We start from the raw sequence: 23,027 nt of genomic DNA on the forward strand, positions 1-23,027 counted from the left end.
CGCCCCAGAGCCCATTGTCCACAACAAGAGAAGCCACCACAACTAGAGTAGCCCGAGCCCCGCAACTAGGGAGCAGCCCCACTCACCACAACTGGAGAAAGCACGGGAGCAGCAATGAAGACCCAGCACAGCCAAAAAGTAAATAAATAATAAAATATACATATATTAAAAAGGTAAATAAATAATAAAACACATTTTTAAAAAAAGAAGTACAGAAAGTTTTAGAAAGAAACACAAGAAATGAAGACATTGGTAGCAGAAGCTTATTCTTATAAAGGAGAACTTTCATATGCATGTTTTATATATTTATATTTTTCTGTTTTGAAATGACAAACATAGAAAGCTGTAAACACATTTGAGTGTTAGTTGCCAATATGCTGTCTGATTGCCTTCAAATACTTTACTGTGTATTTCCACACAAACAGGAACATTCTCTTACATGTCCATTGTAAGGCAACAGTGAAAATCAGGAAATCTACCATCTATTCTGAGGACCCCAACCGCATTTACCATGGTGCCAATGACTACTTTTCACTGCAAACTTGGAAATTTGTACCGTAAGTGTATGTGTGTACATGTGTGCTTAGTTGCTCAGTCGTGTCAGACTCTTTGCTACCCCATGGACTGTAGCCTGCCAGGCTCCTCTGTCCATGGGGATTCTCCAGGCAAGAATATTGGAGTGAGTTGCCATTTCCTCCTCCAGGGATCAAATCCGGGTATCTTGTATTGCAGGCAGATTCTTTACCATCTGAGCCACCAGATCTCTTGTGTGTGTGTGTGTGTGTGTGTGTGTGTGTGTGTGTGTGTGTGTGTGTGTGTGTGTACATGTCTCTGGTAGCTCAGACAGTAAAGAATTCGCCTGCAATGCAGGAGACCTGGATTCGACCCCCGGGTTGGGAAGATCCCCTGGAGGAGGGCATGGCTACCCACTCCAGTATTCTTGCCTGGAGAATCCCCATGGACAGAGGAGTCTGGCGGGCCACAGTCCGTGGGGTCACAGAGCCTGACACTACAGAGCGACTGAGCACAGCAGGTATATATCCTTGAAGAGGCAAAAACAAAAAAGAAGAGCCCAGGGGACAAGGGGAATTCAGACTTTCCAGGGGAGAGAGGAGCCTTCATTCCACGATTCATCCAGAGACACACTCTCAAGAGCCGGACCTGGGGTTGGGTGACTTCAGCCGAAGGGTCTCAAGGGGCAGAAAAATGGGTCCAGAAAAGGCTAAAGCCCCGCACGGCAGGGCTTGGTCTTCCCACCACGCCAGGTGTTTCAGGTTCAGTCGGGAACCAGTCCCAGCTTGCTGAGCCTCCGTTCTTAAGCCGAGGCTCAGCAAGTTTTAAACTTCTGTATCGGACATGGAATTTTCCAGGCAAGAACACTGGAGTGGGTTGCCATTTCCTACGCCAGGGGATTTTCCCAACCCAAGGATCAGAACCCACGTCTCTTGCATCTTCCATGGAGACGGAAGCTGGGTACATCCCGCCAGAGGCGCGGCCCCGGACTTTCCCAGAACCCCGCCCAGCCCTCCATGCACGGCTGGCACGCTGCACCCTCCCGGGTCCATCCGCAGGCGACAAACCCGGCAGTTGTGAGCGCCTCGCTGAGGGGGTTGGGGGTGATCGTGTGGCCCTGGATACACATGCTTCCCACCAGAGCCCTTCAGTGGCGTCAGAGAACCCCTGAATCCAGATAATCCCAACCTGGAGGTCGCGGAGTGGGAGCAGTTGGGGGAGATTGGGCGTCTCCAGGTACCGAGCTCCCCCTTTCCCGTAGAATCTCGAGTAAGACCGGGTTGGTGGGGGGGTTGCTCGCGGCCCTCGGGTGAGCCCAGGAGGACGAAGTGTGTGGACCCACTCGACAAGGGAGACCCGCCCTCCGCGTCCCCCGTCTTCTCCGCGGGGAGGCTGGCGCTCCAGTGCGCTTCTGCCCCGGGGCACAAAGGGCGGAAGCCTGTCCCGACCCGACTGCCAGAAGTCTGGGAGGCAGGCGAAGTCCGATTTGCTTCCGAACCACTTCCCGCACAAGACACCTGCAGCCGCCTGGAGGTGGGGGAAGCTGGGAGAGACAAGAAGCTGGGGATCCGCGCGGGGAGCCTGAGATTCACTCACCTGAGGTCCCCAAGGGACCTGATTGCAGACGAACCGATTGGGGGGTCTGTTACACCCCTGTAAGGGGGAACCAAGGGCAGGCTTGTGTATGTGTGTGTATATGTGCTCAATCGCTCGGTCGTGTCCGACTGTTTGCGACCCCGTGGACTATACAGTCCATGGAATTCTCCAGGCCAGAATACTGGAGTGGGTAGCATTTCCCTCCTCCAGGGGATATTCCCAACCTAGGGATCGAACCCAGGTCTCCCGCATTGCAGGCGGATTCTTTACCAGCTGAGCCGCAAGGGAAGCCCAAGAATACTGCAGTGGGTAGCCTATCCCTGCTTATTTAACTTATATGCAGAGTACATCATGAGAAACGCTGGGCTGGATGAAGCACAAGCAGGAATCAAGACTGCCGGGAGAAATATCAATAACCTCAGATATGAAGATGACACCACCCTTATGGCAGAAAGTGAAGAAGAACTAAAGAGCCTCTTGATGAAAGAGGAGAGTGAAAAGGTTGGCTTAAAGCTCAATATTCAGGAAACTAAGATCATGGCATCTGGTCCCATCACTTCATGGCAGATAGATGGGCAAACAGTGGAAACAGTGGCTGACTTTATTTTTCTGGGCTCCAAAATCACTGCAGATGGTTACTGCAGCCATGAAATTAAGAGATGCTTGCTCCTTGGAAGGAAAGTTATGACCAAACTAGACAGCATATTAAAAAGCAGAGACATTACTTTGCCAACAAAGGTCCATCTAGTCAAGGCTATGGTTTTTCCAGCGGTCATGTATGGATGTGAGAGTTGGACTATAAAGAAAGCTGATCGCCGAAGGATTGATGCTTTTGAACTGTGTGGTGCTGGAGAAGACTCTTGAGAGTCCCTCGGACTGCAAGGAGATCCAACCAGTCCATCCTAAAGGAGATCAGTCCTGAGTGTTCATTGGAAGGACTGATGTTGAAGCTGAAACTCCAATACTTTGGCCACCTGATGGGAAGAGCTGACTCATTGGAAAAGACCCTGATGCTGGGAAAGATTGAGGGCAGGAGGAGAAAGGGAAGACAGAGGATGAGATGGCTGGATGGCATCACCGACTCGATGGACATGGATTTGGGTGGACTCTGGGAGTTGGTGATGGACAGGGAGGCCTGGCGTGCTGTGGTTCATGGGGTTGCAAAGAGTCGGACACCACTGAGCAACTGAACCGAACTGAGCCTATCCCTTCTCCAGTGGATCTTCCTGACCCAGAAATCGAACCGGGGTCTCCTGCATTGCAGGCGGATTCTTTACTGAGTTATCAGGGAAGCCCATAAGGGAGGGCTTGGGTCCCTCCAAACTCTTATCAGCTCACCCCCATCGCACTACCACCTGGCTGCTCCGCAAAGTGCAGCAGGAAGGCGAGTCAAAGCCCCACCCCCACCAGATCGCGACCCTCCCTAGGCTTCTAGGGACAGCGCCTGCCTTGTTCTGGAAGATCTAGGCCCAGACCTGCCCCCGCCAGGGCATTGCTGTGTGACTTTAACCAGTGTCTTTACCTCTCTGAACCTGCTACCCTCGTCTATATGAAGGAGACATTGACACAAGGGAGGCGCACAGATGAGCGACTAAAGACTTTATTTGCCATCCAAGACCCCTGCGCCCCGTCTCTGCCAGCCCTCCTGGGATGGCTCAGAAGATCTTCACCAACTCCAGCTGCAGGTCCCCGCCCACCTCCAACGTGCGCACGCGCCCTGGCGGGATCCGGTACCGGAAGTGGTGGTATTCAGAGTCTGCGATCACCGCCTGCAGGGGACAGGAGACAGGGCTTAAGGTTCTCCAGGCAACTGCGGGGTCATTCCCGGCTCGTATCCACGCGGCGTGACCTCGACACTCAGGGAACCCAGCCAGGCCCCAGAGTCCCACTGAGGAAATGGCTACTGTTCACTGTCACCCCTTGTCCTGAGGATTAAATGAATTTATTGTTGACACCTGAGTGCTTTTAAGGTTTAGCTGTGGATGTGGTGGCCACATTGCCGGGGTTCATTGCCTCCCTCGACGTGCAGATTGGAAGTGACTGCCTGGGTGGTAGAGGATCTGCAGCGACCACACCCTGCACTTTCCCTGTTTCCCAATCCATCCATTCCCCTGCCCCAGAGCCGCTACCTCAGTCGCCAGTGGACAGGGAATAGGATCCAGGATGTCTACACCTCCCGACTGGACACCCACCTTTTGGGCATTTGGCTCTCTCTCTCTGGTCCTTGGCACTGCTACACGCCTGCTCTCTGACACTAGTGCGCTTGCGCCGGGGGAGGTGAGGGACTGGGGAGGCCCTGCCCACCTTGGCCACGCCTCTACTCCCAACCTCTGCCAGGGGCCTTCCTGGCCTCGCCAAGGGAAGAGATGTGGGTGTCGGAGCCCGCCCCTGTGGAAGAGACGCACCTTGAAGCCTTCTTCGGTGGCGATGAGGAGCACGTCGAAGGGCTGCCCTCGCTGGAAGGGAATGCCTGAGCCCCGCTCCTCTGTGCCCCAGGTGCCGCGCTCCAGGGAGTTGAAGACCACCGTGGACTCGTCGAAGCGGGGGTTGAAATGCAGGGCGGCATCACTGCCCGGTTCCTCACTGCACAGCAGGTTCACGTAGAACCTGGCAGGTGGTGGAGAAGAAGAACATTGGATAGAGGAGTTACCCTTTGCCAGAGCACATCCATATTTACCGGAACCTGAGAGCCACACCCCAGGGGAAGAGGGGAGGTGGACCGGAGGCCATGGAGCCCAGATTCCAGGGCACCCGAAAACCAGCGGGAGACCTGGACACACATTCACCTAGATCATGGTCACTGTGCTGTGGCCTGCGTCCCCCTCATTTCCAGAGTCTGGGAAATGCCAAGGACTCATGGTCCTGAAGACCAGAGTGCTCCCAATTACCAGAGGGCTGGGTCAATACCAGGGACCCCAAAATTCCCAGGCACTGTAGATTCTCAGGAATCCTGAAGATCCCCACCCAAGAAGCCCTAGGATTGACTGCCTAGGCCTCCTACGTGCCCAGGGAACCTCTGAATCACAGGTTATATTTCCAGAGTGGCTGTGGACTTGAACTTGTCATGAGATTGCCCTGGAACCCCCAGATTCTTTGATGTAGGGTCCCCACCTGCACAGTCATGGGACAGACAAGTGAAGACATCAGATTCTAGAAAGTCAGAAATAGGCCGGGGATTCCAAGATCCTGGTGGGCAAAGTTGGCCTGGGGCTTTGTTCTCTGGGCTGTAAAAGTGGGGTTCACTGAGCCTGGAAACCTCCCACCCGTTACCGCTGAGGCTCGGGGGTCTCACCTGCCAGCCTTGTCGGGGACTAAACCACGAATTCTCAACACGGTGCCCACTCGGATGCCCTCGGGCAGCGAGGTCTTGTGGGGGACGTTCTGCAGCAGCCAGAGTGGATCATGGAGGCAGAGGAGAGAGACAAGTGGGTCAGCTGTGGGGAGAACATGACCAGGACCCAGAGCAGCAGAATCAGAGAGAAGAAAGGGCACGGGAACACCGGAAAGAGAGCCAGGGGCAGAGAGGAGCACAGAGAATCAACAGGAAGATATTCAGAGGGATAGAAAGATAGCAAGTGAGGGGAAACCAATGGGGGGAGGGATGAGAGCATGGGGATGGATTGGATGAACCCAGAAACCACAGCCCAGAACATCCTAGCACACCGGAACACCCACTTTCTCTTTGAAACAGGAGGCCTCAGTCAAGCCCCAGCCCCTCCCCTCTGCCAGTGCAGCCTTGGGTCCAAACCTCCACAAACCCGCACACCCCGAGCACTCACAAAGCTCCCGGCCATGGCTGGAACAGTGGGACAGGCAGTGGCAGTGGTGGGTATGGCTGCTGGGATCTTAAGTAAAAGCAGGGTGTGCCTGGCCCTGGTGACTCACCCTTTCCACACCCACCACCCACACCTGGCACAGACCCTGGCCCTGGGGCCATGCTGGCCCAGCACCCTCTTTCTAGGGCCTCTGATGCCCCTGCATCCTGAGGATTCCCAGGTGGACAGTCCCTTCCCTTTGAGCTAATAGTGATAGGAACAGTTAACAATAATAATCCTGACAGCACAGCACACAGCATGGAAGGCTCACTGAGACACCATCCCTCCAGCCCTAGCCTCCTGCTGCCTGGTGGAGAGAGAAGACTCTCACATCCATTTCATCATGGAAAATTTGAGTCCTGAGAGGTGAAGGTGTGAGCTGAAACTCTGCACCCTCTCTCCCAGGTTAGGACCCGCTGCCTGTGGCTGAGGATGGGTCTCCCCTGAAATTCCAGTTGATGCTTCTGTAATGTAATAATAACCATGGCAACAGGATAATGATAGGAAAAGCAGCTAAGAGGCACAGGATATTCTGCCCAATGGGTCAAAGCTGTATCCTTGGTGCCTAGTGCAGTGCCTGGTGTACAGTAAGTGCTCAGTAACTGTGGATGAAAGAAAGAAGAAAAGATAATGAGAACTGCCACTGACAAAGCCTCGGGCCTGCCTAGCATGTGGGAGCGACCACTGATCTCTGACAGGCCACTGAGAGTAGGGCCACGATCACCCTTCTGACACATAAGGAAACTGAGGCTCAGAAAGGAGAAGCAGTTTGCTCGAGAAACACAGCTAGGCAGAGCCATGTAGACCGTGTGTCTGGCTGTCCTCATCTCTGGAAGTTCCTCTCTGGTTTAGTCTCCAGGATGCCCTAGACTCCCTGCCTGTCCTGTGTCTGATCTCCCCATCTCTGAGTTTGTCTCTCACGAGTTCCTGTCTATTTCTCTTCTTTGAGTCTGTCTCCTTTCACCTCCCAGAATCGCCTCCTCTCTCCCACCTGGTGTTCAGGATAAAGGAGGGGAGTTGGGGAGGGGGAGAAGGGTGTCTTAGGACCCACCGCCCACCCAGTCCAAGGAAGAGAAAAATGTGGGCCCCTCTGCCCAGGCCAAGTCCCCACAGCCCAAGGCTCCTGAAGGGGCATGCAGGTATGAAGGGTGGTGTGAGAGGGAGAATGCTGATAGAGGGTTCTTGAAGGCAGGGAACAGGGCAGTGGGGAGCTGAGCAGAAACTCCTCCTAGAAGCCCCGGCAGCCTACTACTCCATTTCCATCTCCCCACCCCAACCACTCCTGTTGGTGCCCCACCCGGCAGAGGGAGAAGAAGCCTGGGGCTGAGTCAGGAATGGAGACTTCGGGTGGAGACAAGCAGAGTCAGAACCAGATCCACCACCCTCAGCCTCCCAGCCTCCAGCCCATCAGTGCACAGTTGGTGAAGATGGCAGGGGCAAGCGTCTCAGGGAGCGAGGGTGGGAAACTGCATTTAGGTAGGGGCTACAGACATCTCCATTTGGCAGAAGAGAAAGTGGGCTTAAAGAGGGCCAGCCTCTCCCCAAGGCCTCATGGGGAGGACGGCACCAGGGGCTGGAGCTGATCTGTGTGCCAAGGACACCTACTTCATGGAGATTTTAAGTAGAGAGGACAAGGACTTCCCTGGTTGGTCCAATGGCTAAGACTCTGTAATTCCAATGCAGAGGGCCTGCGTTTGACCATGGTCAGTGAACTAAGATCCCAGATGTCGCAGCTCAGCTGGGGCACTGAAGTTAGAGAAGCCTATACTCTGCAACGAAGACCCAGCACATCCAAAATAAAATAAGTTAAAGTATTTTTAAATCTGGAGAGGACTGTGGGGTTTGAGGTGATAACATCGACATCTGTTTGGATGGAGAGTTTCCCAGAATGATGGGTTCCGTTACTCTGATCAGTAATCGTGTACATTTTGTATATGTCATTCTGTATATTGCTGTGTATCCTGATAACTTATCTTTCTCTGATTTCTTCCTTGTCTCTGGATATTTCTCCACATGCTGCTGACCTGCACGTCCAGGCTTGTTTTTTATGTTTGGTCAAATGAGGCATTCAGTCTGTTATCAGTTTGATTACTGGTTCATTTCTCATCACTCAGATGTGGGATGCATTGGTATTCATCTGTGTTGATTATCTTCTATCAGTTTGGAAATAATATACTTGGTATCTTTTTTTTTTTTTAACTTCTAAATAAGTGGTGAAAGTAGTTATTTCCCAATACTCTTTTTGTTTTCCCAAGCTATATGCCACACTCATAAATCAGATCACCCAGGTTTCAACAGAATACTTCCATGAGTCTTGACAATATACAGACCTGGGCAACCACCACCCCAATCAAGGTTTAGCTCCTGAAAAATTCTGCCCACCCTCCCACCTGCCCCAGGACACACTGTCATTCCTTAGTATTGAGCCAACATGTTCATTTGCCATGAAAATAAAAAGAAGGATGCCCAGCAGGCTGTGTGTGTCTCTCCTTCCACCTTCCAGAATCACCTCCTGCAGAAATAACTGGGTGGTCCAGTGGTTAAGAATGTGCCTTGCAATGCAAGGGACACTGGTTTGATCCCTGGTCCTGGAGGAGCCCCATGCCGTGGAGCAACTAACCCGTGTGTCACAACTACTGAGCCCACACTCTAGAGCCCTCGTGCTGCAACTACTGAAGTCTGTGTGCCTAGAGCCCGTCCTCCATAAAAGAGAAGCCACCGCAATGAGAAGCTGGCCACCACAGCTAGTGAGTAGCCCCCACTCTCTGCAAATGGAGAAAGCCTGGGTGCAGCAACAAAGACCCACCACAGCTAAAAAATAAAATACGTAAAGAAAAAAGAAACAACTGGGGCGATGTGTGCTGCAACTACTAAGAGCTCTAGACCACATACTCCGCAACAAGAGAAGCCCAAGCAACACAACGAGAGAAAGCCGGCATGCAGCAATGAAGACCCAGAGCAAAAAAATAAAAAGAAACAACTGGGGCGAGAAGTACTACTAAGTGTCCCCACAGTGGTTCCAGGAATTGAAAATCCCAGGCTCTGTCATTGTCAGCTTCTTGGTGACTTTGGGTTGGTTTTCATACTCAGGGAAGATGTCCCAGGAGCTGCTTTGGTTTTGTAAATTACCTTCCCAGTGACGTTTTGAAAATCTGATTTGTTTCTTTTTTTGTTAATTTTTTTTTTTTTTTTTTTTTTGGCCTTGATGCACTGGGCTTGCAGGATCTTATTCCTGGACTGGGAATTGCCCTGGGCCCTCGACAGTTAAAGCTCTGAGTCCTAACCACTGGACCACGAGGGAATGCCCCCAAATTGGACTTTTCTTTTTAATGTATTTTTAAAAATTTATGTATTTTCTTGCCTGAGTCAGGTGTTAGTTGCGGCTTAGTTGCCCCGCTGCATGTGGGATCCTAGTTCCCTGACCAGGAATGGATCTTATGTCCCCTGGAAGGCGGGTTCTCAACCGCTGGCCCACCAGGGAAGTCCCCCATTCTAACCATTTTTTAAATGTACGGTGGCCTTAAGTACATTCCCATGTTGTGCAACCCTTACCACCAACATCTCCAGCACTTTTTCACCTTCCCCAACTGAAACTTGTACCCACTAAACACTCACTTTCTCTTCCCCATCCCCAGCCCCTGACCACCACCATTCTACTTCCTGTCTCTGTGAATTTGGCTGCGCTGGGTACCTTGTATAAGTGGAGTCATACTTGCCCTCTGTGATCGATGAGCATTATATACACATAAAACAGAAAGTCAGTTGTAAATACTTGTGTGTGTTGAAAGGTGACAAGTATGTCACTCAAAATATGCCCTTTGATATAAGGATTATTTTGACCTTTCAGCGCTTGAAAAACAGCAAATACAGGAAGGTCATTCTAATCTCCCCTTTTCTCCTGAAAACAGGAGATAAAAACTGCCATGTGAAAGATGCTCTACTTGTACCCTAAGAAAGTAACAATTTTATCAGCAAGGTGAGACCTAGGGAGGCCTTGTTAAAATAGTTCTCGTCTGGGACTTCCCTGGCAATCCAGTGGTTAAGACTCTGCACTCCCACTTTGGGGGAACTAAGATCACACATGGCCATTGCAGCCAAAAAAAAAAAAGATTCGTATCTTCCTTTAGCCTCCCCACGTATTAGTTTAGCTAATTTTCCACGATTCCTTTCATTGTTCTTAACTTGTAGGTGTAGCTGCTTCTTTGTGTTTGTTTCCTTATGAGGGCTCAGGATCATGTAAAACATTTAAATGTGTATTCATTCCTCCTGTGTTGATTTGGTATGTCAGTTTAATTCTCAGGCCTTGCCGAAAGAAAATAATAAAAAAGGAAGATAAAGGTAAAAATTTCCCTACCCTACCGTATGTAGACATACACTTGTCTTCCTGTATTCCCACCTGGTCCCCCCAGAGGGCCTGGGAGCAGAGACATCTGAATGGCAGTGAGCACACTTGTACTCAGGCTTCCCTGGTGGCTCCAATGGTAAAGAATCTGCCTGCAATGCAGGAGATCTGAGTTTGATCCCCAGGTCGGGAAGATTCCCTGGAGAAGGGAGTGGCTACCCACCCCAGTATTCTTGCTGGAGACTCCCATGGACAAAGGAGCCTGGCAGGCTACAGTCCATGGGGTCACAAAGAGTCAGACACGACTGAGCAACTAACACTTTCACTTTTCACACACTGGCACCCAGATCTTGGTTCCTAAGGACCATATCTTTCTCTACTGAAGGAACTACTGTAGAAATGCCTGCTTCCAAGGCTCAGACAGGGAGCATACAAGATGTACTGGGAACAACTGATAGTGTCAGAGAAGAAGGAAGTGCTTACAAAAGGATGAGGCATCTGGGGCAGGTGTATGAACTCACTTGAATCACTTGAAGGACTCCCACAGACTGAATCTGGGACCAAGAGATTCCTGAATAATAACACCATGACTAGAATAGGAAGCCATGAATCCATACTGATGTTGTCTTATTGTGTTAGGGCCGCTATGACAAAGTATACCATCACCCAGTTGGCTTACAAACAACAGAAATTTGTTTCTCGTGGTTCTGGTGGCTGCGAAGTCCAAGACCAAGGTGCCATTATCATTACTGAGAGCCCGATTCCTGGTTCTCACCAGTCCCCCCATGATTAGATGGTCAAGGCACTCCCTAGGTCCCTTTATTTACTTAAAAATTTTTATTTATTTACTTATTTTTGGCCATGCTGGGTCTTCATTGCTACATGCGGGTTTTCTCTGGTTGTGTTGAGCGGGGGCTACTCTCTAGCTGCAGCGTGTGGGCCTCTCACTGCAGTGGCTTCTTTTTGTGATGGAGCACAGGGTCCAGGAGCACAGGCTTCAGTCGTTGCATCTCAAGAGCTTAGTTGCTCCTCAGCATGTGGGATCTTCCCAGACCAGGGATTGACCCTGGGTCCCTGCATTGGCAGGTGGATTTTTGTTGTTGTTAAGATTTATATTTATTTGGCTGTGCCGGGTCTTAGTTTCAGCACACGGGATCTTTGATCTTCATCATGGCAGGCAAGATCTTTAGTTGTGGCGTGTGGAATCTAGTTCCCTGACCAGGGATCAAACCTGGCACCTCTGCATTGGGAGTGTGGAGTCTTAACCACTGGACCATCAGGGATGACCCTCTGGGTCCCTTTATAAGAGACTCTCACTCATAAGGCCTCTGTCTCATGACCTTGTGTGTATTTGTTGCTCAGTCGTGTCTGACTCTTTGTGACCACATAGACTGTAGCTCGCCAGGCTACCCTGTCCATGGGATTCTCCCCGCAAGAATACTGGGGTGGGTTGCCATGCCCTCCTCCAAGGGATCTTCAGGATCCAGGGATTGAACCTGGGTCTCTGCATTGCAGGCAGATTTTTTACTCTCTGATCTACCAGGGAAGCCCTTTATCTCCTCCTAAAGGCTCCACTTCCAAATACCATGGCACTGCGGATTAGGTTTCAACATGGGGATTTAGGGGGAGGAACACAAACATTCAGTCTGTAGCAGATGTGCATAAGGAAAGGACAGAAACGATAAAAAATGGGATGAAGAATGTTTGCATTAAGTTCTAAGTGCTCCCCCACGAAGTATTTACTAATGACCAAAGACCAAAGGGTAACTTGATGGTGGAGAAACCTGGCAGATACTACTAATCACGTGTTCAGAGTCCACATCACCAGCAACAGGATACCTGGAGGTTGTGAGCAGCTTCATAGGTGCACACAGTGACGCTTCTGCCCCCAAAAATCTAAGGATAAGGAAACATCAACCTATAACCTGTAACCTTCTAACATGTCAAGGTCTTGAAAGACAAAGAAAGATTGAGGAACTATTCAAGACTGAAGGGGACAGAAACTAAGAAGACATAACAACCAAATCAGTGCCAAGTTCTGAACTGGGTCCTCTGCTACCAGCTACATGGTGGCACCACAGGCAGAACTGGAATGGGGTCTGAAGGTCAGGTGGCAGTAGGGGCTCTAGGGTGAATCCCTGATGTTGGTGGGTGTGAGTGAGGGTCCTTGTTTACCCCTCACACACACTCATTAGCGTATTCGAGGGTGGTGGGGCTGTCTATGGCAACTGACTTACGTGATCCTGTATTTGCAACTAACCTGTAAGTTTGCAATTGTTTCCAAATGTTTGAGTGATATCAAAATCTAGAGAGTCTTCACAGACATAGAAAACCAATTTATAGTTACCAAAGGGGAAAGGGAGAGAGGGGGATGAATTAGGAGTTTGGGGTTAACAGATACACTCTACTACATATAAAATAGGCAAACAAGGCTTCCCTGACGGCCCAGTGGTAAGGAATCTGCTTGCCAATGCAGGGAGCACAGGTTCCATCCCTGGTTTGGGAAGAGTCCACATGCCGAGGGGCAACTAAGCCCATTTGCCACAACTACTGAGCCTGAGCTCTGGAGCCTGCGTGCTGCAACTACCAAGCCTATGCGTCTTAGAGCCCATGTTCTGCAACAAGGGAAGCCACTGCAGTGAAAAGTCTGAGCATCACAACTACAGAGTAGCCGCTGCTCGCCACAACTAGAGAAAAACCCTCTTGCAGCAATGAAGACTCGGCACAGCCAAATAAATAAATAAAATTATTTTTAAAAATAAATGAACAACAGGGACCTACTGTATAGCACAGGGAACTATGTTCAATACCTTGTAATGAACTATAATGGAAAAGAATCTCAGAAAGAATTCATATATATATATATATTCATGACAGTGGAAGTGTTAGTCGCTATCGTGTCTGATTCTTTGCGACCCCATAGACTGTAGCCTGCCAGGCTCCTGGGTCCCTGGAATTCTCCAGGCAAAAATACTGGAGTGGGTAGCCATTTCCTTCTCCAGGGGATCTTCCTGACCCAGGGATCGAACTCAGGTCTCCTACATTGCAGGTGGATCCATTACCATCTCAGCCACCAAGGAAGCCCTATATATTCATATATATATGCACATATACTTACCACTGAATCACTTTGCTGTAGACATGAAACTAACTGCTGAGTTGCTTCAGTCGTGTCCGACTCTGTGTGACCCCATAGATGGCAGCCCTCCAGGCTCTGCCATCCCTGGGATTCTCCAGGCAAGAATACCGGAGTGGGTTGCCATTTCCTTCTCCAGTGCATGAAAGGGAAAAGTGGAAATGAAGTCGCTCAGTCGTGTCCGACTCTTAGAGACCCCATGGACTGTAGCCTACCAGGCTCCTCTGTCCATGGGATTTTCCAGGCAAGAGTACTGGTGTGGGGTGCCATTGCCTTCTCCATGAAACTAACACAACATTATAAATCAACTATCCTTCAATTTAAAAAAAAAAGAAGAAAAAATATAATGAATCTTAAGTAGTCCGTAGTCCTTTTAAATGTCCTAGTACTGTTTTTAGAAATAATATTGTTAAGTAAAATTCACAAGTACCAACCACAACTCAATTATATACTTTAAGTTGGGATCACAAGGCTATTCAGTTAGGTATTTTAATATGCCAAAGTTCTTTAAAACTTTACACATACTTAATACATCAAAGTCAACATCTTACAAAAGAATCATTTTAGCCCACTAGGATGGCAACAATAAAAAAGATAGATAATAAAAAGTACTGGTAAGGACATGGAGAAAGGGATTTCCCTCGTGGCCCAGTGGCTAAGACTCAGAGCTCCCAATGCAGGGGGCCTGAGTTCAATGCCATTCGATGCCTGGTCAGGGAACTGGATTCTGCATGCTGCAAACAAGACCTTACACAGCTGAATAAATAAATAAATATTTCTTTCTTTTTTTAAAATTTATTTATCTATTTTTACTTTAAAATATTGTATTAGTTTTGCCATATATTGACATGAATCCACCATGGGTGTACGTGTGTTCCCCTTCCAGAACCCCCCTCCCACCTCCCTCCTCATCCCATCCCTCCGGGTCATCCCGGTGCACCAGCCCGGAGCACCCTGTATCATGCATCAAACAAATAAATCTTTCTTAAAGAAGGATGTGAAGAAACTGGAACCCTCTTAACCTGCTGGTGGGAATGTAAAGAAGTGCAGCTGTAGAAAACACTCTAGCAGTTCCCCAAAGATTAAACTTGAACTTACCCAATGACCAACAACCCCGCTCCTTGGTATATACCCAAGGAAAAATGGTAACATATGTCTACACAAAAACTTATATATTTGGAATTCCCTGGCAGTCCAGCGATTCAGACTCTGTGCTTTCACTGCTGGAACCTTGGTTCAGTTCCAGATCAGGGAACCAAGACCCCACAAGCTGCACATCCTGGCAAGTAATAATAATAAATAAAAATGCTCATGGAAGTATTACTTATAATAGTTGAAGTATTCATTATCGAAATATGAAAACATCCCAATTACCCATCAACTAATGATGGATATGCTATAAATAATGGTATAAATATGGTATATCCACATAATGGAAAATTATCAGCAGTAGAAATGGATGAAGTATAAATCCATGCTGAAACGTGGATGACCCTTGAAAACACTGCTAAGTGAAAGAAGTCAGACCTAAAAGGCCATATATTACATGATTCCATAGGAAATATCCAGAAAAAACAAATCCATGGAGACAGTGGTTGCCAGAAGCTGGGAGGAGGGGAGAATAGAGAGTGACTGCTATTATATGTGGAGTCTTTTGAGGGGTGATAGGATATCTGGAATTAAATAGTAGTGATGCTTGTACAAACTGTGAAGATAGCAAAAATCACCGAATTGTGCAGTTTTTAAAACTTTTTATTTTATATTGGAGTATAGTTGATTAACAATGTTGTGTTAGTTTCAGGTATACAGCAAAGTGATTCAGTTATAGTACACATGTATCTATTCTTTTTTAAATTCTTTTCCCATTTAGGTTGTTACATAATATTTAACAGAGCTCCCTGTGCAATACTGTGCACTTTAAAAGATTGAGTTTAATAGTATATCAAAAATAAAAATAAAGAATATTATCTTTAATAGGTAGAAGGTGGGTACACATGCAGATCAGGCAAGATTGGCTATGCTTTGCCAGGAGTTGTGCTGGGTGAGAGATTCATTTTCCTATGTTTTGTCGACTTTTGCACGTTGATAATCTCTATAGTAAAACAATTTACAGATATATACAATTAACTGAGAGAAAAAAATGTTCCCAATGATAATAACAAGTATTAGTCGCTCAGTCGCTTTGTGTCAGAGTCACACTCTGACTCTTTGTGACCCCGTGGACTATAGCCTGCCAGGCTCCTCTGTCCATGGAATTCTTCAGACAAGAGTACTGGAGGGGTTAGCCATTCCCTTCTACAGGAGATCTTCCTTACTGATCCAGGGATCGAACCCGGATCTCCCACACTGTAGGCAAATTCTTTACCATCTGAGCCACCAGGGAAGTCCTGACAATAACAAAATGCATTACAAAAGTCTGATCACGCAGTCAGGCAAGACAAGAGATGGGCAGACCATAATCTGCTGTCATTTGAATATCTACAAGCATTGTGGCCCTGGTAGGCAAGAAAACTAGGAAAGGGCGACTTCACTTTTCCTGGTGTCCCAGTGGCTAAGACTCCATGCTCCCAATGCAGGGAATCCAGGTCTGATCCCTGATTGGGTAACTAAGATCCCACATGCCGCAGGGTAACTAAGACCAAATAAATAAATCTTTTCTTTTTCTTTCTTCTTCTTCTTTTTTTTTTTTTTTTTAAAAAAGGAGGGCTTCCCTGGTGGCTCAGTGGTAAAGAATCCACCTGTCAATGCAGGAGACATGGGTTCTATCCCTGGTCTGGGAAGATGGCACATGCCGCAGGGCAACTAAGCCCGTGCGCCACCACCATGGAGCCTGTGCTCTAGAGCCTCGGAACCGAAACTACTGAGCCCATACACCCTAGAGCCTATGCTCTGCAACAAGAGAAGCCACTTCAGTGAGAAGACCACACACTGCAACTAGAGAAAGCCCTCGCAGCAATGAAGACCCAGCACAGCCAAAAATAAATAAATAAAAATTTACATATATATGTAAAAGTTTGAGAAATGTGATGAATTTTAGCTTCCAAAGATGGCCACAAGACTATCTCCTGTCCCACAGGCTTTTCTATGATATATGACTTTGCCAATTTTCCCACGGAGGCAGGATGGGTATCCTACAGCACCTCTGCTTGGGTCAGGGTGGGCTTCTGACTTATTTTTAACCAACGGAGTGCAGCAGAAGTGAGACTGTGTCAGGAAAGGTTGCCATCCTGTGACCTGGGATGGTCCTTTTGGAACCCTGAGATGCTATGTGAGCAGCCATATTATGAGGAAGCACAAGCCATCTGGAAAGTATTCACGTCCACCGGTCCATGCAACTAGATCCCAGTCAAGCGCCAGCATCGACTTACAGATGGACTTTAGAGTGAATAAGGCTTCAGATGATCCAACCCCAAGCTTTCACATCAACCGCAACCACTGAGTCTTCCCAGCTAAGGCTCCCGATATTGAGAAGCAGAAGCAAGCCATCCCTACTATACCCTATTTGAATTCCTCACTCACAGGATCCTTGAGCAAAAGGAAATGGTTATTTTAAGCTTCTAGGTTGGCATGATATGCTAAACAGCAATAGTGTATAATGTAACTCCCTTCCTGAAACCCACTAGCAGCAGCCACTCCAGTGCAAACGGCATATCCTGGTGTGTGTCACACAGCTCTAGGCACTTTATCGACATTCACTCTAATCTTATCTAATCTATGCAGCAGGGACTTCTGTTACCCCTGGTTTACCAAGATAAAGAGAAAAGCAACTGTCTTCAGTTCATGTAGTCAGGAGATGCCAAGCCAAAAAAAAAAAAAAAATGATATCAGACTTCTGGCTCTTAACCATTATGTTTTAAAGGACTTTAGAAAATATTTTAATTAATTAATTTGGCTGTGCTGGGTCTTAAATGTGGTACACAGGATCTAGTTCCCTGACCAGGGATTGAACCAGGAACCCCTGCATTGGGAGCACAGGGTCTTAGCCACTGGACCACCATGGAAGTCCCTAAAGGATTTTTTAAAGGTGTAAACCCTCAGGGACAAAGAAAAAGAGAGAGAAGACAAATTTAGGTACTCAATATATGGTAACTTAGTAGACTCCAGAAAGTGAATCCTAGGCTGGAGTTGAAAAAGGAGAGAAGAAACTCATTGAATTCAGAACTGCCCAACAGCCCAGCCCAGGAATCCATGGCACTGGGTGCTTCTCGAGGACTAAAACTGGGAGGCTGAGAAGTGACAGTTGTGCACAAAGACAGCTACCTGGGGGCTCCAGGAAAGAGGGGACTGGAGTAAAGGACAGTTTAGGGCAAAATCTCCAAGAAAGTGAAACTGATAGAAAATGGGGTGCATCTGAAAGTATTGAGGGCTTCCCCTGTGGCTCAGAGGTAAAGAATCCTCCTGCAGTGAAGGAGACGCAGGAGACATGGGTTCGATCCCCAGGTCAGGAAGATCCCCTGGTGGAGGAAATGGCAACCTACTCCAGTACTCTTGCCTGGAAAACTCCATGGACAGAGAAGCCTGATGGCTACAGTCCATGGGGTCGCAGAGTCGGACACGACTGAGCACACACGCATGCACAGAGAAAGCTAAACAAATACAAAACAAGATGATCGTTAATTCCAGGGAGAACATAAAGTTATACACAAAGGAGAACCTTCACAGATACACCGCATGGCTGGCTGGAGAATGGGCCAACAGAGTCACATGAATGTGAACACTGAACACTGCTCTAGCCTTGATGACTTTATAAGTCTGCTGGTAAATGGTAAGAGGCCACATGAACACAGCAGTAAGGAGGAGGTGAGGAGATGAAAGACAGCTACATCCCCTTCCTCTTTGTGTGTGCCCGTTCAGTTGCTTCAGTCGTGTCCTACTCTTATCGCGCCCATGGGCTGTAGCCCACCAGGCTTCTCTGTTCGTGGGATTTCTCAGGGAAGAATACTGGAGTGGGCTGACATTTCCTCCTCCAGGGGATCTTCTCAGTCCAGGGATTAAACCAGTGTCACCTGTGGCACTGAGTGGGAGTCAGTATATAATGCCCCTACAGAAAATCCAGAAGTAGCAATAAACAGATTATTTATTTATAATATATTATAAATAATGGATGGACCTAGGGAGTGATATACAAAGTGAAGTAAGTCAGAAAGAGAAAAACAAACATCATACACTAGCACATATATGAGGAATCTAGAAAAATGGTACGGATGAACCTATTTGCAAAGCAGGAATAGAGACATAGGTGTAGAGAACAAATGTGTGGATACCAAGTGGGCAAAGGGTGGGTGGAATGAACTGAGAGATTGGGACTGACATGTCTACACTATTGATGCTGTGTGTAAAACAGATAACCAACAAGAACCTGCTGGATAGCACAGGGAACTCTACTCAGTGCTCTGTGGTGACCTAAATGGGAAGGAAATCCAAAAAAGAGGGGATATATGTAAACATGCAGCTGATTCACTATGCTGTGCAGCAGAAACGAATACAGCATTTTAAAGCAACTAAATTCCGATAAAAATAAATAAGTAAATAAAGTAGCAATTGGCCCACATCATATCAATATCCATTCAAACCATGTAAACATTAAAAAAAAATTAAAAATCTTTAAAAAGAAACGAAGAGGCAGGTTTCACCAGGTTAGCTGAAGGGGCACTGGCTTTTGGAGCCCTGGGCTGCCATGGAAGTAGTTCGGCTTCTCTGAGGATGCTCAGGCTTCCTAGGGAGGCTACGTGCAGGTGGCCCAGATGATCCCAGCCTCTAGCACTAGAGGTTGCCCAGACATCATGGACTAAGACAAGCCATTCCCATGTGCCCCAGCCACACTCTTGACCTACAGCAGCCATAACTGCCCCCCGCCACATACACACACACACACACAATGGTCATCATAAGCTGCAAAGCTTTATGGTAATCGGCTTCACAGCCAAAGTAACTGGAACCCTGCGAAATGCAACAGCCACATTGCCATCCTGGATTGAGTCAAGAGTCTTTGACTAAGAAAGAAAGTGATAGGAATTCCCTGGCAGTCCAGTGATTAAGACTCAGAGCTGTGACTGTGGAGACTGTGCAGTGCGGCCAAAAATAGAAATAAATAAATAAATAAGGAAGGGAGGGAGGGAGAAAGGAAGAAAGAACGAATGAAAGATAATAAAAGTGGATGGTCAACAGGTGCCCCCTGCTACAGTCCACCCCTTTGGCTACAATGAGATTCACATGTACTGTTCTTCCCCCACCCAGACCATTCACCTCCCTGTCCAGTGCAGACACGTTTAAGCTCCCTGACCAACACAGAGTCCAGGATTTTGGTGGAAGACATATTCCTCTTTGTCAAGCCCAACTGAGTCTGGGCCCAGACACCCAATATACTAAGGTGGGGGAGGCTTCATATTCAGAAACAGGCGAGTGTGGAAATTTGCAGCAGACACTGGCCCATGGCATAGATCAAGCCCACTGGACATGAAGACCAAAGACTGGCTCTGGTTCCGCCTCCAGGGAGGTTCTTCTTGTCTCCATTGCTCTCCAAGTCCTCATCTGGGATATTCAATGTGAATATATTTGTGTGTGTGTGTGTGTGTGTGTGTGTGTGTGTTCAGTCGTGTCTGAATCTTTGCAGCCTCATGGACTATAGCCCACCAGGTTCCTCTGTCCATGGATTTTCCAGGCAAGAATACAGGAGCGGGTTACTACTTCCTACTCCAGGAGATCTTCCCTACCCAGGGATGGAACCCGTGTCTCTTGCATCTCCTGCATTGGCGGGGGGATTCTCTACCACTAGTGCTGTTGAACTGTATATTTATTTAAAAAATTTTTATTCCTCTATCCCTGCCCTCCTGGCATGTGGGATCTTAGTTTCCCCGACCAGGGATGGAACCTGCATCCCAGGCATTGGGAGTGCAGAGTCTTATTTGCTAGACCACCAGGGAAGTCCAAACTGTACCTTTAAAAAATGGTTAATGACTCAGGGAACTCAAACCGAGGCTTGGTAACAACCTAGAGGGGTGGGGTAGGTAGGGAGGCGGGAGGGATGTTCAAGTGGGAGGGACATGGGTAAACCTATGACTGATTCATGTTGATGTTTGGTAGAAGCCAACACAATACTGTAAAGCAATTATCCTTCAGTTAAAAATAAATAAATTTTTAAAAAATGGTTGAAAGGGACTTCCCTGCTTAAGACTTTACCTTCCAATACAGGGGGTACTGGTTCAATCCCTAGTTGGGGAACTAAGATCCTGCAAGTCTAGCAGCCAAAAAAAAAAAGGTAAATTCCACGGTTTTCTATTTTAACAAAATTTAAAAAAAAAAAATTGAAAGAACTCCATTCAAAAAAAACCCCCAACTCCTGAAACCATTAGTTCAAAGTGAAGTGAAGTTGCCCAGTCATGTCCGACTCTTTGCGACCCCATTGTCTATAGCCCACCAGGCTCCTCCATCCATGGAATTTTCTAGGCAAGAGTACTGGAGCGGGTTGCCATTAGTTCAAAAGGACACCTCAAATTCCAGTTCAGCATCATGGTGCATTTCTTTGGTCCGAATCTGTACCTGCCTCCATCCATGACACCCACGGGCATTTCCTCCCCCGACTCTCATCCTGCCGCCCCTTCGCCCAGCACAAACACCTCCTCCCAGGTGGGGTTGGGCTCCTCCCTTTACTCCTATCCTGAGGGTCAGCCTCTACTGAGCACCCTTCTCACGAGTTCCTTTTGAATCCCAGCTGATCCAGCCCTAGGGGAGCAGCGCTCCTCAGTCCCCTCCCCCTCCAACTATGACCCAAAATTCTCCTCCTTAGCAAGTGATTGGACTGGTACAACTTACTATCTTTATAAATAAAACTAAAAGGTATCCAATGGACTTAACTGCTCAGGAAGAGTCAGATTTGGGAGCGTTCCCTGCAGTCCCTGAGGGTCCAGTGGTTAAGACTAGGTACTTTCACTGCCGAGGGTCCAAGGTCAGTTTCTGGTGGTGGAATAAGATCCTGCAAGCCAAGCATGGCAGGGCTTTAAAAAAAAAAAGTCAGATTTTGAAAACATGTCACTTTCCTCATTGGTAAACTAATTTACAAAACCAAAGCAGCCCCTGAATTATCTTCACTGAATATGAAAACTGACCTGAAGTCATCAAGAAGCTGACATGGACAGAGCCTGGGATTGTTAATTGCATAACCACCATGGGTGCAATTAATATTTATTTTTTGCTCCAGTTATTTCTGAAGGAAAGAAAAGTCAGCACGCTCGGCCTGCTGGGCATCCTTCTTTTATTTTCATGGCAAATGAACACGTTGGCTCCTAATTGCTAAGGAATGACACTGTGTACTGGGGCAGGTGGAGGGGGTCAAGCTGCCTTGATTAAACCTTAATTGGGGTGATGGTTGCCCAGGTCTGTATATTGTCAAGACTCAGGGAAGTATTCTGTTAAAATCTGGATAATTTATAAATGTGACATACAGCTTGGTAAAACAAAAAGAGTCTTGGGAAATAAGCACGTTCACCTCTTATTTGAAGTGAAGTCGCTCAGTTGTGTCCGACTCTTTGCAACCCTGTGGACGTAGCCTACCAGGCTCCTCTGTCCATGGGATTTTCCATGTGCAAGAGCACTGGAGTGGATTGCCATTCCCTTCTCCAGGGGATCTTCCAAACCCAGGGATCAAACCCGGGCCTTCCATATTGCAGGCAGACGCTTTACCATCTGAGCCACCAGGGAAGCCCAGCTTATTTAGAAGTGGAAGAAAAAAGTGCTACCAAGTATGTTATTCCGGAACTGATAGAAGATAACATAAATGATTAAGAATGCATCCAGGGTGCCCATATCTGAATTATGAGAAATGAACCAGCAATCAAACTGATAACAGATTGAATACAAATATCTGACCAAACATCTAAAACAAGTCTGGACCTACAGGTCGGCAGCATGTGAAGAAACAGCCAGAGACAATGAAGAAATCAGGACAAAGATGAGCTACCGGGATACACAGCAATGTATGGAAGGAGGCCTACAAAGGGGACACGGTTACGGATCAGAGTAACAGAACCCATCGTTCTTGGAAAGTCTCCACCCAAATAGATGCTGGTGTTACCACCTCAAACCCTACTATTCTCTCTAATTAAAATCGTGATGTGGGGTGTCTTTGGCACACAGACCAGGTGCTGGCCCTACCCTTCCCATGAGGCCTTGGAGAAAGGCTGGCTCTCTCTAAGCCCACTTTGTTCTCTGCCAAATGGGGGTGCCTGCAGGCTCCACTTAAATGCAGCTGCCCACCCTCCCTATCTGAGACACTTGCCCCCCTCCCACCCTCAGCTGTACCACCTGTGCGGTGATGGGGCTGGAGGGAGGCTGGCAGGCCTGAGAGGCAGAGGGCAGTGGACCAGCTTCTGAGTCATCTTGTCTCCACCCCGAAGTCTCCATTCTTGGCGTGGCCCCAGGCCTCTTCTCCCTCTGGTGGGTGGGGTACCAACTGGGAGGGTGGGTGGGGTGGGGAGAGGGACATGGAGTTGTGGGCTGCTAAGCTGCTAGGAGGGGTTTCTGCTCAGCTCCCTACCTCCCCTGTTCCCTGCCTTCCAGAACCTGATCTCGGGTGGCAATGGCTTGGAGCGGGGCTTGGGTTCCCAGCCAGAGACTGAAGCTGAGTTGC

General features: G+C 48.0%; 1 protein-coding gene across 1 annotated transcript; it reads right to left on the reverse strand.

Annotated features, from left to right (window-relative positions):
- Positions 1 to 3,764: 3,764 nt before the first annotated feature.
- On the reverse strand, positions 3,765 to 5,908 carry LOC145512166 (galectin-7-like). Its single transcript, XM_081505789.1, has 4 exons — positions 5,889 to 5,908; positions 5,402 to 5,490; positions 4,515 to 4,716; positions 3,765 to 3,878 (listed from the first exon to the last, which is right to left on the reverse strand). Exons 1-4 carry the CDS (start codon positions 5,901 to 5,903, stop codon positions 3,765 to 3,767), a joined length of 420 nt encoding a protein of 139 aa, XP_081361915.1. The 5' UTR covers positions 5,904 to 5,908.
- Between the last annotated feature and the right edge of the window lie 17,119 nt (positions 5,909 to 23,027).

The sequence above is a fragment of the Giraffa tippelskirchi genome, chromosome 7 (genome assembly GCF_054371585.1).
Source record: "Giraffa tippelskirchi isolate mGirTip1 chromosome 7, T2T-mGirTip1v1.2.pri, whole genome shotgun sequence".
NCBI lineage: Eukaryota > Metazoa > Chordata > Mammalia > Artiodactyla > Giraffidae > Giraffa > Giraffa tippelskirchi.

Bases quoted from the DNA above. Each gene is read 5' to 3' on its own strand.
- LOC145512166 (XM_081505789.1), bottom strand. The intron at 4,717-5,401 runs GTGAGACCCCCG...ACCACCTGCCAG, and splicing joins GTCCCCGACAAGGCTGGCAG to GTTCTACGTGAACCTGCTGT. The intron at 3,879-4,514 runs GTGCGTCTCTTC...TGTCCCCTGCAG, and splicing joins CCACCGAAGAAGGCTTCAAG to GCGGTGATCGCAGACTCTGA.